Here is a 17,868-nt window from a genome sequence, read left to right on the forward strand (position 1 = left end):
ATAACACAAACGCGGCCACGTAAGCTTCAGCGAGGGATGGGACCCCTGGGAGTCTGTTTCCCAGTGTCAGATGAGGATAAGAGACCTGCTTAACTGGGTTCATTCATTTGCAAACTATAAACGGAGCACGTCCAGCATGCCAGGCACTGTTCCAGGCTCTGGGGATCCCGGGTGGAAAATGCCTAGCAATGCCTTGATCGCTGGGGCTCAAACAAGATTCGTTCCCTCCTCTGAGCTTTTCCTTTTTTCTTGTAGACAGGGTCTCACTTTTTTCGCCCAGGTTGCAGTGCAGTACAATCTTGGCTCACTGCAGCCTCAACCTCCCAGGGCGCAGATGATCCTCCCACCTCAGCGTCCAGGGTAGCTGGGACTACAGGTGGGCGCCCCTATACCAGGCTAATTTTTGGATTTTTTTTTTTTTTTTGAGACGGAGTCTTGCTCTGTTGCCCAGGCTGGAGTGCAGTGGCGAAATCTTGGCTCACTGCAAGCTCCGCCTCCCAGGTTCACGCCATTCTCCTGCCTCAGCCTCCCGTGTAGTTGGGACTACAGGCGCCCGCCACTGCACCCGGCTAATTTTTTGTATTTTTAGTAGAGACGGGGTTTCACCATATTAGCCAGGATGGTCTCGATCTCCTGACCTTGTGATCCTGCCGTCTCATCCTCCCAAAGTGCTGGGATTAGAGGCGTGAGCCACCGCGCCTGGCCTGGATTTTTTATAGACAGGGTTTCAGCATGTTGTAGCTGGGATCACAGGTGTGTGCCCCTACACCCATCTAATTTTTGTATTTTTGTTTTGTTTTGTTTTGTTTTGTTTTTGAGATGGAGTCTCACACTGTCGCCCAGGCTGGAGTGCAGTGGTGCGAACTTGGCTCACTGCAAGCTCCGCCTCCCGGGTTCACACCATTCTCCTGCCTCAGCCTCCCGAGTTGCTGGGGCTACAGGCACGCAGCTAATTTTTTGTATTTTTAGTAGAGATGGGGTTTCACTGTGTTAGCCAGGATGGTCTCAATCTCCTGACCTCGTGATCCACCCGCCTCGACCTCCCAAAGTGCTGGGATTACAGGTGTGAGCCACCACACCTGGCCCAATTTTTGTATTTTTTATAGACATAGGGTTTCAGCATGTTGCCAAGACTGGTCTTAAACTCCGGGGCTCAAGTGGAGAGCTGGGATTACAGGTGTGAGCCACCGCCCCCAGCCCCTTCCCCACTTTTTATACCGGTGAACTGCTCATAAAAATTCTTTCCTCTTCTCTCCCAGCTAAAGATCTCATACAAAGCAATAACCATTTGCCAGGTGACAGTCAATTAAAAGCCAGTTGTCACCTCAGGGCCACAGGTCCCTCGGGGCTCCCAGATAGAGAGGCTTAGGGCAGCCCCAAGGGAGGGGCCGTCCTTCCACTGCTAAGCCGCTGCTCCGGTCAAGTGAGTGAGCTCTTTGCTGGGTAATAAAAGCTCCCATTGTTCACAACCCTGGAAATGTATTAATGAGTAACCCAGTGTGTGGGCCCCTGGTATAAAATAGTAGTTTATATGACAGGAATAAGGTGCAATTTTCCTTTTGTTGTTTTCAGTGGGCCCAGAGCCCCAGGCCAATCAAGGCCCTGACAACTGGATATCTGCAGCCCTAGGCCCTCCCTTGGGGCCTTGGCGTGAGGTCCCCACTGCCCTGCGGTTCAGAAACATTCAGTGCCAGGCTTGTGGCTCAGCTCTGGGCACATGGAGCAGAGTCCGACCTCGGGCGCAGGAATCTGATGGTGTGCATTGCAGAGGGGCAGGTTCACCAGGGCCCAGCGATGGGGAGAGCTGGAAGCCACATGGGGAGGGGACGCCTGGGCCAGGTTTGAAGAAGGGCAGGCCCCGGGTTGGGGGCAGTTGGGCTGCCTTAACCAAGCCTTTGTCTGCAAGCAACTCCTGGGAAATTGCAGGAACTGGCTCCTAAGCAACAGTGGTTTCGGGTCACACCAGGATCCAGAGGGGGCCAGGCAGCAAACTCAGTGTTGCTGGCAGCCCAGGGTGCTTCCCACCAGGGCCTGGCCAGTGATTGTGAAATGGAGGGGATGGATGAGTGAGTGGAGGCTGGAGCTTGGGCCACCCATAGCACTGTAAAAGGTCCAGTGTTCGACTTCCTCGTGGCCAGGACAGGTTGAGGGCTGGGAGAGACCACACAGGTGGAAGCTGGGGTCTTCACTGAACCCTTTCCCACGACTGCTGTTGCCATGGTAACATCGACACGCGAATGTCGGGCCTGGGGCCTTACCACTTACAATACACTTTCATTCTGTCCTAGGTTGAGTTGTAACTACCCCGTCCCCCTTTCATATGGTGAAGTCCTAGCCACCGGGACCTTAGGATGTGATCTTTGCTTTGGAAATAGGTGCCTCACCACCTTACAGGTGGTGGCTCACACCTGTAATCCCAGCCCTTTGGGAGGCCGAGGCGGGTGGATCACTTGAGGTCGGGAGTTCGAGACCAGCCTGGGCCACATGGTAAAACCCCATCTCTACTAAAAATACAAAAAAATTGGCTGGGCGTGGTGGCATGTGCCTGTAATCTCAGCTACTCAGGAGGTTGAGGCAGGAGAATCGCTTGAACTCGGGTAGTGGAGGTTGCAGTGAGCTGAGATTGCACCATTTCACTCATGTCTGGGTTACAAAGCGAGACTGTCTCGGGGGAAAAAAAAAAAAAAAAAAGCCAGGTGTGGTGGTGCACACCTGTAATCCCAGCTACTTGGGAGGCTGAGGCAGGAGAATTGCTTTAACCTGGGAAGTGGAGGTTGCAGTGAGCCAAGATTGAGCCACTGCACTCCAACCTGGGCAATAAGAGAGAGACTCCATCTTAAAAAAACAAAGAAATAGGGTTGCTGCTGATGTAATTAGTTAAGATGAAGTTATTGGGGTAGGCCCTAACCCAACATGACTGCTATCCTTATAAAAAGAGGAAATTTAGGTTGGGAATGGTGGCTTATGTCTGTAATCCTAGCATTTTGGGAGGCTGAGGCAGGAGGATTGCCTGAGCCCAGGAGTTAAGGACCAGCCTGGGCAACATAGGGAGACTCCATCTATACGAAAAATACAAAAATTAGTCTGGTGTGGTGGTGTGTGCCTGTAGTCCCAGCTACTCAGGAGGCTGGGGCGAGAGGATCGCTGAGCCCAGGAGGTGAAGGCTGCAGTGAGTCGTGATCGCGCCACTGCACTCCAGTCTGGGCAACAGAGCAAGACCCTGTCTCAAATAAATAAATAAAAACATGAAATTTGGACTCGCGCAGGACACCATGGGAACGTAGGGGCGAAGACCAGGTGGTGCTTCTGCAAGCCGAGGAACATCAGAGACTGGCGGCCCCCAGAAGCTGGGAGGCAGGCCTGGGACTGTCCCCAGGGCCCCCACCCTGCCCACTGCTTGGACTCCGGGCCCCAGGACTGAGAGCACATTCCTGTTGTTGAAGCTGCTGGGTGGTGGCACCTGGTTCCAGCAGTCGCAGGCAGCGAGTCCACACGCTCTCCCGTCCCTCTGGTGCCGCCTTCCTCCCCGATGGGCCTGGTGATGAGGCCTCTGTGCGATGCGGAAATCGAGGCCCCGGCAGACACCTGGGATGCAGAGACGCCCGGCACCGCTATGTGTCCTTGGGCAATTCGCTGAACCTTTCCGGGCTTCGGTTTCTCACCCATTCCAAAAGCTGATTCTGCTACCGGCTGCTGCGAGGGTCCCAGGGGACGGGAGAGCCCGGGCAGCGCCCACCCGGGCTCAGGAGCTTCCTGAGTCCGAGGGGGCGGGGCCGAACCGGGGCAGGGGGCGGGGCCGGACCTGGGCAGGGGGCGGGGCCGGGCCTGGACAGGGGGTGGGCCGGGCCTGGGCAAAGGGCGGGTACGGGGCCTGCTCGACGTGCTCGGCGCTCCCAGGATGCCTGCTCGGCGCTCCGCCGGCCGCCCTGCGTAGGCTCGCAAGGCACTCGCAGATTTCGGCGTTGCCAAGATGTCGACCGCCATGAATTTCGGGACCAAGAGCTTCCAGCCGCGGCCCCCGGACAAGGGCAGCTTCCCACTGGATCACTTAGGTGAGCAGCGGAAGGTCGGTGGGCAGGGGTCTGGGATGGGGGGTCTGGGTCGCAGCCCAGCGCGGAGCCTCATGGGGTGCCGGCATCTGGCACGGTGCAGGCGGGGAAACTGAGGCACGCCCCCCCCCGCCCCAGCCCCGGGTCACTGCTGCGTTGTGGACCCTGCAGGTGGGAGCTGGCAGGACCGTGGCCGCCGTGACGAGGACAGCGACACCGACTCCTTGCGTCAGGTTCCGGGTCCCCGGCTCCGCCCTGACTCACTCGGTGGGCTGTCTGTGCCCTGGGTTTGCACAGTGGGGCATTGGGCGGCCACGAAGCCCGCAGCTGCAACCGGGGCTTAGACGGTGCCTGGCGTGTCTGCTGCAAAGGTCCAAAGTGCTGCTGATCTCTTAATAGTTCTGGCCGGATTCCGGTGTGGGGTTAGCCGTTAAATTGCCTTCATGGACATGAAGGCTTCGAAAAAGGATCTGTGGGCCGGGCGCGGTGGCTCACGCCTGTGATCCTAGCCCTTTGGGAGGCCGAGGTGGGCGGATCACTGAAGATCAGGAGTTCGGGCCGGGCGCGGTGGGTCAAGCCTGTAATCCCAGCACTTTGGGAGGCCGAGACGGGCGGATCAAGAGGTCAGGAGATCGAGACCATCCTGGCTAACACGGTGAAACCCCGTCTCTACTAAAAAATACAAAAAACTAGCCGGGCGTGGTGGCGGGCGCCTGTGGTCCCAGTTACTCGGGAGGCTGAGGCAGGAGAATGGCGTAAACCCAGGAGGCGGAGCTTGCAGTGAGCTGAGATCCAGCCACTGCACTCCAGCCTGGGCGACAGAGCAAGACTCCGTCTCAAAAAAAAAAAAAAAAAGGTCAGGAGTTCGAAACCAGCCTGCCCAACATGGGGAAACCCTGTCTCTACTAAAAATATAAAAATTAGTCGGCTGTGATGTGGCTCTCCTGTAGTCCCAGCTACTCGGAAGGCTGAGGCAGGAGAATCAATTGAACTGGGAGGCGGAGGTTGCAGTGAGCGAGTTCGGCCACTGCACTCCAGCCTGGGCTGCAGAGTGAGACAACGTCTCAAAAAAAAAAAAAAAAGAAAAGAAAAGAAAAGAAAAGAAAAAAAAAAACGATCTGTGAGTCACTGTTTCTTTCCTAATATTTTATTGTGACATTTTCAAACACAGCAAAAATGGAAGACTTTTTACCCCGAACTCTCCTGGACCATCACCTAGCTTGCACCTTAACCTTGTACTGGGCTGAAGGTTACCACGTTGTGGGTTTTTTCCAGTGTTGTTTTCAGCATGTTTCTGAAGGAAACAGGTTTGGGTTTGTTTGTTTCTGTTTTGAGACAGGGTCTCACTCTGTTGCTTAGGCTGGAGTGCAGTGGTGCAATCATAGCTCACTGAAGCCTTGGCCTCCTTCCTTTCTGGGCTTGGGGGAGTCTCCTGTCTCAGCCTCTAGAGTGGCTGGGACTATAGGTGTACAGCACCACACCCAGCTAATTGTTTTATTTATTTATTTATTTATTTATTTTAGAGATGGGGTTTCCCCATGTTGTCCATGGCTGGATTATTTATTTATTTATTTTTGAAATGAAGTCTCTGTCGCCCAGGCTGGAGTGCGGTGTCGTGATCTCGACTCACTGCAACCTCTGCCTCCCGGGTTCAAACGATTCTCCTGCCTCAGCCTCCCGAGTAGCTGGGACTACAGACACCTGCCACCATGCCCGGCTAATTTTTGTATTTTTAGTAGAGATGGGGTTTCACCAAGTCGGCCAAGCTGGTCTTGAACTCCTGACCTCAGGTGATCCACCCACCTCTGCCTCCCAAAGCACTAGGATTACAGGCGTGATCCACTGCTCCCAGCCTGGATTATTTTTAAGAGACAAGGTCTTGATCTGCTGCCCAGGCTGGAGTGCAGTGCTGTGGTCATAGATCACTGCAACCTTGAACTCCTTTGCTCAAACAGTCCTCCTGCCTCAGCCTTCTGAGTAGCTGGAACCACAGACATGCGCCACACCTAGCTAACTTTTAAGGTTTTTTTGGTAGAGATCAGGGGGAGGGTCTCACTATGTTGCCCAGCCTGGTCTCAAACTCCTGGGGTCAGGCGATCCTCTCAGAGTGCTGGGATTACAAGTGTGAGCCACCACGCCCAGCCTGAGGAAACAAGTTTTGAAAGGAAAAGCAGCGCAGCTCTTATTAAGGCCGTTGTGTGGTTGCATCATGTTTCACTTTGAAACGAACGTGCTGTTTTCTTTCTCATTCTAGGTGAATGTAAAAGCTTTAAAGAGAAATTCATGAAGTGTCTTTATGACAATCATTTTGAAAATGCTTTGTGCAGAAATGAATCCAAAGAATATTTAGAATGCAGGATGGAGAGGTAAGTACAGCTAAGCGTTATGACTTCCATCTCCCACTACTCCAATTAAAACTTTTTTTTTCCTGAAAGGCATCACGGTGTGTCTTTTTCAGGCCTAGGATTCAGCTAGTGTTTTTTAGGACTGTAGAACTGTTTGCCCTTAAAATGGAGGCTTATCAGATGAAATTGTACCAAAAGCTGTTTCCCAATCTTGGGAACCTCCTCTTGAGCGATAGCGTTATACATCATTGCATTCCCGAGAGCATTTTCTTTCCACATTTGGTTGCTACCGACCTGTCATTAAGGTTTCAAAATCGTGCATCATAAAAATGCTGACTGAGTCAAAAGATTGAAGGTCGTGGGTACACAGTTTCTTTCTTTTGCATTCTCAGACGTTAAAAATATGCACTGGGTTGTTTTGCTCCACTTAGAGTTGTTTGGAATGTGACAGCGAGGACAATAGACTATTCAAGAAATGATGAAAGATGAATGGTTCTTCCTTTCGTAACCAGAACTCACCAAAGCTCACTTTTAAACAAAACAAACGCGTTTGTAGCTGTGATCCCCACAGCTTTTACTTAAAATAAGAGCTGTCCTAATCCTTATGCAAAAAAAAGCACGTAGCATGTAATTATATGATGGTGGTGGGAGCTTTTATTTTTGCTTTTCGAGGCCATGATTAGCTCACTAAGCATTTCAGTCTTCAGACAGCTGTGTCTGTGCTGAAGACAGGTTGACAATTCACCATCTACTTTGAGTTCTTTTCATTTTCCCATAACAGACTCAGACATTTCCCTCAAGGCAAAAATCCGTTGTGCCTTTCAGGCCACACAGGTGTGTTCGGGGTTATTCGTGTGGACATTTGGGGCCGTAAGGATGATGGGCCTTCTCAGCGGTGTGGACCTCCAGTGAGGCCACATTCTGCCTTTGGGGCTGTTGCTCAGGCTCTTCCAGGGCTCACATTTGTCCAAGGACCACACTGAGTCTGTGCCTTACCATCTCTAATTGTTTATAAGTAGCACGCTGGCTGGAGCCACGTGTTTAAAGTAGTCTGAAATTAATGCATCTTTAGAAAACTGGAACTGAGAATTTCTCCATGGCGCTGCCAAGCTTTAGAGACCATGTGAATTGGGCTCTGTTCATGTGAGGGTGTGAGCAGGTCTCCTGCCTCATGCTCAGCTTCCCCATGAGACTCCTGAGGACAGCGGGGAGGAAGGGAGCCAGGGCCAGTGCCTCAGGTGGCCTCGCGATTGGCCAGGCGATGTTTAGGCAAATGTGCAGGGCACGTGTTTCTGATTTCATTGTTTTTTTATTTGTATTTGTATTTTTTTTGAGACGGAGTCTCAGTCACCCAGGCTGGAGTGCAGTGGTGCGATCTCAGCTCCCTGCAAGCTCCGCCTCCCAGGTTCACGCCATTCTCCTGCCTCAGCCTCCCGAGTAGCTGGGACTACAGGCACCCGCCACCACGCCCGGCTAATTTTTTGTATTTTTAGTAGAGACGGGGTTTCACTGTGTTAGCCAGGATGGTCTTGATCTCCTGACCTCGTGATCCACCTGCCTCGTCCTCCCAAAGTGCTGGGATTCCAGGCGTGAGCACCGCGCCCGGCCTTTTTTTTTTTCTTTCTTTTTTTTTTTTTTTTTAAATCCTGCTCCTTCTGTAAGGTCAGTTATTTTGACTATAGAATTTTGATTGGTTATTTGTTCATGAAAATCATCAAACATACAGAAGTTGAGGATAATCTGCCTCCCGTAACTGGCATCCGCCCTGTTTTTAGCCATTTCTTTTCTTCCTTTTTCCTTCTGTGCTAAAATCCCAGACGTGACTTTACTCCCACCTCTGTGTGCGTCTGTTTTAGAAAATGGACCACTATAGAGTTTAAAAAAGTTTACTTTAATAAACTTTAAAATAAACTTTAAACTTTAAAATAATAAACTTTAAAAATAAACTTTAGAATAAACTTTAAACTTTAAAATAATAAACTTTAAAAATAAACTTTAAACTTTGTTTATTTAAAATAAACTTTTAAAAAGTTGTCTTGTGAGGACTTGGACCATGTTAGCCTGATGTGAAAATATAGGTGTGTTTTAGATGACCACCGTGGTCTGAGATCTCAAGCCTCTGCAGTGATTTAGAAGTTCGTGTCCTGTCCTGGGGATTAGGCACCGGGGGTAACACAGACACCCTGGTGGAGCAGCCTCACCCCCTGCCAGCAGCACAGAGTGCATGGGGGCCCCATGGGATGGTGGCTGGGCCTCCTGGCTGGGTTGTGGGGAGGGTAAAGGAGGCCATCCCTATAAAGCACACAGCAGGATCGGGGGGCATGTCACCATGTGTGTGTGAGTTCACACACACTATTGTTACTATTGTCCTGAAGAGTGTGGGGCCCATAAAAAGTCATGCTGAGTCGTGAATTTCACGTTGCTAAGGTGGCTGCACTGCGATAAACAGCTGGGAATTACTTTGGCCGGATGTGGTGGCTGACGTCTGTAGCCCCAGCACTCTGGGAGGCCAAGCAGGAGAATCACTTGAGCTCAGGAGTTCAAGACCAGCCTGGGCAACATAGTGAAACCCTGTATCTACAAAAAATGTCTTAAAAAATTAGCTGGCTGGGTGCAGTGGCTCACGCCTGTAATTCCAACACTTTGGGAGACCGAGGTGGGCAGATCACTTGAGGTCAGGAGTTCAAGACCAGCCTAACCAAAATGGTGAGACCCCATCTCTACTAAAAATATAAAAATTAGCCAGGCGTGGTGGCAGGTGCCTGTAATCCCAGCCACTTGGGAGGCTGAGGCAGGGAGAATTGCCTGAACCTGGGAGGTGGAGGTTGTAGTGAGCCGAGATCATGCTGCTGTACTGCAGCCTAGGCAACAGAGTAGGACTCTGCCTCAAAATAAATAAATAAATAAATAAATTAGCTGGCCGGGCACGGTGGCTCATGCCTATAATCCCAGCCCTTTGGGAGGCCGAGGTGGATGATCACATGAGGTCAGGAGTTCGAGACCAGCCTGACTCATATGGTGAGACCCCGTCTCTACTAAAACTACAAGAATTAGCCAGGCGTGGTGGTATGCACCTGTAGTCTCAGCTACTCAGGAGGCTGAGGCACAAGAATCACTTGGACCTGGGAGGCGGAGGCTGCAGTGAGCCGAGATTGCATCATTGCCCTCCAGCCTGGGCAACAGAGCGAGACTGTCTCTGGGGAAAAAAAAAAACAAAAAACTTAGCTGTGCGTGGTGGCATACATCTGCAGTGTCAACTACCCAGGAGGCTGAGGTGGGAGGATCACTTGAGCCCAGGAGTTCAAGGCTGCAGTGAACTTGAACCGCTGATTGCACCACTGCATCCCAGCCTGGGAGACAAAGTGAGACCCTCTCTCTAAAAAAAAAAAAGATCAGATAACCGTCAACTTCAGTCTCAGTTCCGCCTGGGCAGATGGCAACCTGAGGTCTCCTCCGCCAGGGTGTCATGGAAGGTGGCGGGCAGAGGTTCCAGGCATTAGGGCGTGAACATCTTTAGGGGGTCATTATTCTGCCAATAAAGGCAAGTCTGGGAGGTCAGCGTGAAGCTGTTGTCCAGATACATCTTTTACCAGAACGTGGGGAAGTGGTGTGTGCTGGGGGCAGCGGGCGCAGCTGCCCCTCTTGGGCATCCCAGGAGGCCCCAGGCCTCAGGCCCTGGGATGTCTCTAAGTGGTCATGTCCTCATTGACCTGTTGACTCTGCCCACTGGGGAAGGCGCCAGGCACGGGGGCCGAGGCTGAGGGGCCTGTCTCCCAGGACGTAGATAGGGGTGGCAGGACCCCCGGTTTGTGGTGAGAAGCCAGGGCCTGCAAGGGCCCCTCTCGTCCTCCCTGCACCTCCCGCCCTGACAGCTTTCTCTTTTTCTTTTAGAAAATTGATGCTACCAGAACCATTGGAGAAACTGGGATTTGGAGACTTGATTGCTGGAAAATCAGAGGCAAAAAAATGAATTTTGATGAGAAGATGCCTAGGCCGTGTTCAGTGGTCTCTCGGGACGGAGGGCATCATCCTGCCTCTTAGGTCGGCGAAGGCCTGTGTGTAGTGTCCTTAGAAACGGGCTTCAAATAGAGGCTCCACCCCTGTGGGGGCGTCTCCTGGGTAGGCAAGTGGCGTCCTGTTTTCCCTTAGGAGGGTGTTTCTGCATTGAACCCCTGAGTGGGACGGCGTTCCCTGCAAGGCTGGGAGGGAGGGGAGCGTGGGGCAAGACCCTTGTCTTCGAGGCCGGGGCCCTCTTGTATGGGGCGGTTTTATGTTACAGTCCTCTGATGCTTTCTGAGTTCAAACAGGTAAATGTGCGTAAATTTCAGTCCCTTCTGAACACAGATATCATCAGGAAATCACCATTCCCTAGCAGGATGTTTTCATGTTTGTATTCGTATATGCCAGTTCATTTCCTTAAAGAAAGAAAAAAAAAAAAGTGGAACACAGAGTAGGAAGTGAGAACCTTCTGGCTTTGGATGGATTTGACTTCTTGATTCTTTCTGGTTTTGCCTGAATGCCAAGTAGCTTCATGATCAAGGGGTCATTTTCTGATTTGTATCAGACCATATTTATAAAGCTGGGTATTTAATTTCAATAACTCCTATATTTTAACAGAAAAAGAGAACCTGAGTCCATTTGCAGGCTCGCACCAACTGTCTTCTGTGCCAGTCAGCTCTGCCCGAGACCCCTGGCACATGTTCGCAGCACGGCCTGGTCCCTGAGCAGAGTTCTCAGCCCGTCTGCGCCAGAGTTGCCTGTGGGTCACGGAAACCCAGGCCGTGTCCACCCAGTGCATCAGGCCAGCCGGGGCCCAAACCTGTGGATGGAACACAGGTGCTTGCACGTCTGGGGCCTCAGCCAGACCTGTCCCCTTCCCAGGCGTTGTTGGAAAGGGGCTGGCTCCTGTCTGGTCAGTGGAGGGTGGTGGCAGGAGATGGGGTGGGGGGATCCAGGTCACGTCCTCTCTGGTGACCCTGGCAGTGGCTGTCTCCAAGCCCTGGCAGGTGGGGCCACCAGCCTGGCCGACCTCGGGCTCCAGGAAACAGGCTACCCTCGCCCCTCCTGCCCGTGGGTGGCTGAGGCTTCTCAGCCCATCTCCAGTTCTCTGCAGCAAAGGCCCTCTGTTCCTGTCCTGCAGTGGTGGCCCTTTTGTGGTTAAACATGTCCCCCCCTCCCCACAGAACTGACCCTTTTGTGGTTAAACATGTCCCCCCCTCCCCACAGAACTGGCCCTTTTGTGGTTAAACATGTCCCCCCCCTACAGAACTGGCCCTTTTGTGGTTAAACATGTCCCCCCCCCCACAGAACTGGTCCTTTTGTGGTTAAACATGTCCCCCCCCCACAGAACTGGCCCTTTTGTGGTTAAACATGTCCCCCCCCCCACAGAACTGGCCCTTTTGTGGTTAAACATGTCCCCCCCCACAGAACTGGCCCTTTTGTGGTTAAACATGTCCCCCCCTCCCCACAGAACTGAGTACCTGTTGCGACTGGGCCCGCCCAACCCTGTGTCCCTGCACCCATGGGTTCTACGACTTGCTTCCGCTGTAGCTGTCACTATCCCGTGTCTGCTCTCTGTCAGGCCTCTAAGTGCTGCAGACATATTAACATATCACCACTAGTTTGAAAAGTCTTTTTATCAGAATATTTCGTGTAGGCACAGGGTTGCCCCAGCACTGTTTGTGGCAACCCCAGTGTCCTCACAGCATGCAGGAGCCGTGACGCAGCCACCGTGGAGTCCACGCTGACACGGTGCGGCCACGTGCCATGAGCTCGCCGACGCAGTGCAGCTATGTGGTGTGAGCTTACTGTGAAGTGGAGACAGGGACATAGGAAACTACAAAGGAGAACCCCAGAAGGAGGAGCCGGAGCTGATGGGTGTGGCCGGCCGCGAGCCCCTCCGAGCACCCCTGGGAGTGGAGTTCTGGCTGTCATGGCAGAGGGTTTCACATGCTCAAAGAGTAAACGAACCGGGATATGAGGGGAACACAACAGGCCATGCCCACGGAGCGCCTGGGCCCAGGCTGGGGCCTCTTCGCACTGCACTCTGACCCACCGTCGGGAGCACTCGGCCGGGGCTGGGGTCTGCCTCTTCCCTTGAACCATACTCTGACTCGCTGATGGGTGCTCAAGGGCCAGAGCCTTCCTCTTTGCACCGAACTCTGACCCGTCGGGAGTGTGGGGAAGACTACTGACCAAAGCTGGGAGAGACAGGAAAGATACTGCACTCTGGGGAGTAAATTTCTTTTTTCCTTGGACGATTCTGAAGCTGTATTCTGAGACGGAAAAAACTAGAAGTACATTGTGGATGATAAAAGGCACGTGTATTGAGCTCCTGCTTTTCTAACATACAAAGGTACCTGGATAGAGAAATAGAGTGATCGCCCTCACCTGCCCAGGGTATCCTCTGAGACCCCAGCGGATACCCAAAGCCGCGGATAGTCCCAAATCCTGCCCTGTGTTTTTTCCTGTACGTACCTGTGATCAAGTCTGAGGTGTGACAGCAAAACTGACAGAACTTTCTGCTTCCTCTTCAAAATGTCACAGGTCAGAGCTGTGTTCTTACGGAAGATCTTAGCAACCTCGGCATATGGCTGTTTTAGGTCAGGAGTTTCCACCTTTTCCCTTAAAGGAAGCGCTTGGCAGCTTCTCTGGTATGTCTGAGTCGCCTGCATCACCACTCTTGTGCTTTGGGGCCATGATTAAGTAAAATAAAGGCTTGGACCCAAGCGCCGCATCACCGTGACGGTAGGTCTGATCACCGAGATGGCGACTGCGTGCCCGGCAGGCAGGGTGTCGTGGACAGCCTGGAATGCTGGACGGAGGGAGAGTTCACATCCCGGCAGGACAGCTGCTCAGAACAGCATGGAATTGAAAACTCATGAATGGTTTATTTCTGGAATTTTCCACTTAGTATTTTTGGAGCGTGGCTGACCATGGGTAGCCGAAACCGTGTGTAAAGGGGACTATTGTGAGGGGCTGTGCACAAACGCTTCCCAGCTCTGCCCTGAAGGCCTGAACGCAGCGCCCCCCACACTCAGGGTCTTGGCCCTGATACCATCCTCTAACCAAAGGAACCAGGGCCAGGCCACAGAAGGTATTGGATAAGCCAGAGAGGGAAGAATTGCTGAGATGAAGGGGCTTGTTAAAATAACACTGGGGGATGGGAAGGAGCACAGGATGGCCAACCTGGGGCAATTTGAGCATGAAAATAAACAGGCCGGGCCGGCAGCTCACGCCTGCAATTCCAGCACGCTGCGAGGCCGAGGGGGGAGGATCGCTTGAGGCCAGGAGTTCAGCATGAAAATAAACAGGCTGGGCGCAGTGGCTCACGCCTGCAATCCCTGCACTGTAGGAGGCCAAGGTGGGAGGATCACTTGAGGCCAGGAGTACGAGACCAGCCTGGGCAACATGGTGAAACCTGTCTCTACAAAACATAAGAAAAATCAGCTGTGTGTGGTGTCACCCGCCTGTAGTCCCAGATACTCAGGAGACTGAGGTGGGAGGATCACGTGAGCCAGAGGTTAAGTCTGCAGTGAGCCACGATTATACCACTGCTCTCTAGCCTGGTCAACAAAGCAGGACCCTGTCTCACAAAAAAAAAGAAGAAAGAAAGAATATTAATTATTGTAATGGGCTGTAGCCCACAGAATATACACTAGTTTATACAAAAGAAGTAATTGGGTATCAATGAGGGGAGGGCCAGGTCTGTCTTATTTATTCTAATGTAGAAGAAATTTTGGGAACAGGAAATCGCTATTGCAGAAACCACAGTGGTGACGGGTGCAGACTACAACCCTCAGTGGGCCAGGCGTGGGCTCACATCTATAATCCCAACACTGGGAGGCCAAGGCAGGCAGATCACTTGAGGCCAGGAGTTCGAGACCAGCCTGGACAACATGGAGAAACCCCGTCTCTACTAAAAATACAAAAATCAGCTGAGACTGGTGGTGCATGTCTGTAATCCCAGCTACTTGGGAGGCTGAGGTGGGAGAATCGCTTAAACCAGGAGGCGGAGGTTGCAGTGAGCCGAGATTGTGCCGCCACCCTCCAGCGTGGGCAACCGAACTGTCTCAAAAAAAAGAACCCTCAGTTGACATGAAGCGAGTGGTGAGGTGTGGTATGAAGCAGGTGTCTGCTGAGTCTTGAGAAACCTTCCCTTGAGATGTGCACTCCCTCCAAGGAGACAGTGGTCACATCACAGCAGAGCAGCGGAAGCCCCCCTAACCCAGCAGTCACTGCCGGGAGCGAGCCGCACAGGCAGCACCGACCTGGTGACGTCCCTGAGAGCACGGTGTCGCCTCTGTTCCTCTTGCCCAACTGCCTGACCTGAATGTAATCCCGAGGAGACATCAGACACAGACCCAGACCGAGGGGCCTTCTGCAAAGGGACTGCCAGCGCTCGCCCAGTGTTATGTAAGATGTTATTTGGGGAACCGGGTATACACACTGTCCTATTTTTGGAACTTTTTGGAAGTCTGAAATTATTTTGAAATGAGAAAAAATATGCTTTGTATGAAACTGTAGTGGAATAGATTGAGTCGATTCTCATTTCGAAAATAACTTCAAAGAGTTTCCAATAGGGACGATGCCGGCATGAATGGTTTCAGCAGGTCACAGGCTGAGAAGGCCGAGTCCCAAAATAGCGCCCTTGTATGGACAGCCGGACTCCTTACACACGCGCAGTAGCTTCCCGACGCTGCCTCTCATTTTCTGGGTCTGGCTGCTGAATGTGCTGTGCTTAAGAATCCAGACACCCTGTTGTTCCTGCCAGAGCTTCTCACAAGATATTTCGGGTAGTTCATCATCTGTCGTGTGCAGAATGCATTTTACTTCTCATCTACGCTTGTCATGATAAGCTGGCCACATTATTAAAAGGCTCCCAAAGACAATTTCCAGAACGTTTTCCAAGCGTTCCCCTTGGGATGAGGTAAACCAGAGGTGGCGTGGTCCCAGGCCCGCCCCGGTGTTGCTTCCCAGGAGGGGAGGTCTGACCTGGAGGCCTGGAGCCCCCCAGGGTCGGGTCTGCAGCCCCAGAGCTGATGTGCGGGGTCTCGTGTGCACAGGCCTTGTACCGGAATTCAGCGCTGGCCCTGTTCCACCCAGGCCTCAGGAGCAAGGCAAACCGCCTTCTTCCTAAAGCTTCCTGTGTCGGTTCCTCTGGCCACACTAACAGATTACTGTAAGCCCAGTGGCTTAAGCACCGCAAGCATTACTATTCCAGAGCAGAGTCTACAAGGGGCCCAGGCCAGACAGGACGGCCCACGCCTGTCATCCCGGCAGTTTGGGAGGCCAAGGTGGGAGGATCGCCTGAGGCCAGGAATTTGAGGCCAGCCCTGGCAACGTAGTGAAACACTATCTCTACCAAAAAAAATTGTTTTTAAATTACCCTGGTGTGGTGGTATGCACCTGTAGTCCCAGCTACTCGGGAGGCTGAGGCAGGAGGATCGCTTGAGCCTGGGAGATAGAGGCTGCCGTGTGCTATGATGGCACCACTGCACTTAAGCCTGGGAGGCAGAGCAATACCCTCTCTCAAATTATAAATAGCTCAACAGAGGCTGGGCGCAGTGGCTCACGCCTGTAATCCCAGCACTTTGGGAGGCTGAGGCAGGCAGATCACGAGGTCAGGAGATCAAGACCAGCCTGGCCAATATGGTGAAACCCCGTCTCTATTAAAAATACAAACAATAGCCAGGTGTGTTGGCGGACGCCTGTAGTCCCAGTTACCCGGGAGGCTGAGGCAGAAGAATCGCTTGAACCCAGGAGGCGGAGGTTGCAGTGAGCCGAGATCGTGCCACTGCACTTCAGTCTGGGCTACAAAACAAGACTGTCTCAAAAAAAAAAGCCCAACAGTGACGTGTCCCCTTTGCAGGCTGTGGCCTCGAAGCACCTCAGTCAGGGCTGGGACTTGGTCCAAACTCAAGTCAGCAGCGAAGCCCCTTCCGATCCCTCCGACCCCTGCCTGTGTGCTCCTGTCTCTCCAGCTCTGACCTCCTGCCTCCCTCTCAGGACCCTTGGAACTGCACAGGGTCCTGCTAATCCCCATCTCGGTCCCAAACAACCCGATTTGCCATGTAAGCACCGTGTTCACAGGTCCCAGGGACCAGGACGCAAACATCTTCAGGGACATTGTTCTGCCCCCACACCTGGTTGTGAGGCATGTGGGTGGCTCAGGCTTGGCCTGGGGCAGCAGCAGGTCCCTCTGGTGGGAGGCGCCCCAGCCCCCCCCCCCCGGCTCTGGACAACTGTGCACCTCAACAGGTGTCCGCGCTCGGAGGGGAGGCTGGCGGCCTTCTCGTCCACTCTGAAGAGCGGGGGAGCTGGGATCATGACTGGGGGCACCAGGGTTGGTCTGTGGGGCTGCCCGCCAGACAGGGCCAGACAGAGCCCACCCCCGTTACCCTGCAGGGGCTGTGTGACCTTCGAGGAAGCAGAAGCGCTGTGGTGGGGGTGGTCCCTGATGGACAGACAGCAGCAGCACCATGGCACCAGAGGCTGAGCCAGGTGCATAGCTGTCAGCTGGGGCAGGGACGGTGGTTTGTGCAGCTAGACCTCTGCTCCAGGAGCCACAGGCTGGGGCCAGGGTCGTGCGTCCGGAAGCCCCAGGCCTTCCTGACTGGGCAGCCCCTTCCCACCATCTGCCCCCACGGCCACCTGCCTGCCACCACCCTCAACCCCCCACTAACCCTGCCAGCTCAGTTTCCAGATGTGGCCCAGATCAGGGCAGCACAGGACAGGTGCCTATGAAGTGTGGGGTTCAGTGAGGGGCTGCAGGGGCTGAGCCAGCGCCTGGGCGGGGCAGGGGTCTACCCACCTGTGGGCGCTGCGATAGGGACCAGGCAGGATGGTCCAGGTAGCGGCCCTTTGGGCAGCAGAGCCACAGACCCTCCCTGGGGTCCCAGCTTTTCTCAGGGCAGACGTGGGAAACACCAGCCCTCATGGGTGTCGGCTGGGGTGGGGTTCCTGCTTCATGAGGCCTCTCTTTGAGGGGAGTGGCCTGGACGTGGGGCTGGAGGAGGCTGGGATTCTCCGAGGCCACCAGTGCAGATACTAGTCACTATGTCACAGGCCATCCCAAACTCGGGGCCTCACACAGCATCTTCTGGCTCCTACCCCTATGGCTCTGAGGCTGGCTGGGCTCAGCCGGGCGGTTCACACACAGGTGTGAGGAGGCTGGAGTCACTGAGCTCTGCCCTCGATGGGTAGGTTCCAGCCCTTGGGTGGGCAGGGTTGGACCCAGCGCCTCTGTTCCTGGGCTCTGTCTGAGTGACCTCTGCAGTGTGGAGGCTGCAGGGGGCCCGACTGTGTACATGGAGGTGGGACAGGGGCGAGAGGCCAGGCAGAAGCTGCATCCTCCTGTGACCCCATGTCAGAAGTCACAGGCCAGCACCCTGCATGGCCTGGGACAGTCACAGCCCCTCATCCACATTGGTCCTGCATGGGCTGGGACAGTCACAGCCCCCCACTGTGTATGG

General features: G+C 53.6%; 1 protein-coding gene across 1 annotated transcript; it reads left to right on the forward strand.

Annotated features, from left to right (window-relative positions):
- The first annotated feature begins 3,924 nt into the window (after positions 1 to 3,924).
- On the forward strand, positions 3,925 to 10,867 carry COX19 (cytochrome c oxidase assembly factor COX19). Its single transcript, XM_008018902.3, has 3 exons — positions 3,925 to 4,052; positions 6,304 to 6,415; positions 10,286 to 10,867. The coding sequence occupies exons 1-3, from the start codon at positions 3,971 to 3,973 to the stop codon at positions 10,362 to 10,364; spliced, it is 273 nt and encodes a 90-aa protein (XP_008017093.1). The 5' UTR covers positions 3,925 to 3,970; the 3' UTR covers positions 10,365 to 10,867.
- The last annotated feature ends 7,001 nt before the right edge of the window (positions 10,868 to 17,868 follow it).

The sequence above is a fragment of the Chlorocebus sabaeus genome, chromosome 28 (assembly GCF_047675955.1).
Source record: "Chlorocebus sabaeus isolate Y175 chromosome 28, mChlSab1.0.hap1, whole genome shotgun sequence".
Classification (NCBI taxonomy): domain Eukaryota; kingdom Metazoa; phylum Chordata; class Mammalia; order Primates; family Cercopithecidae; genus Chlorocebus; species Chlorocebus sabaeus.

Bases quoted from the DNA above. Each gene is read 5' to 3' on its own strand.
- COX19 (XM_008018902.3), top strand. From the start codon at position 3,971: ATGTCGACCGCCATGAATTTCGGGACCAAGAGCTTCCAGCCGCGGCCC. The intron at 4,053-6,303 runs GTGAGCAGCGGA...TTCTCATTCTAG, and splicing joins CTTCCCACTGGATCACTTAG to GTGAATGTAAAAGCTTTAAA. The intron at 6,416-10,285 runs GTAAGTACAGCT...TTTTTCTTTTAG, and splicing joins TTAGAATGCAGGATGGAGAG to AAAATTGATGCTACCAGAAC.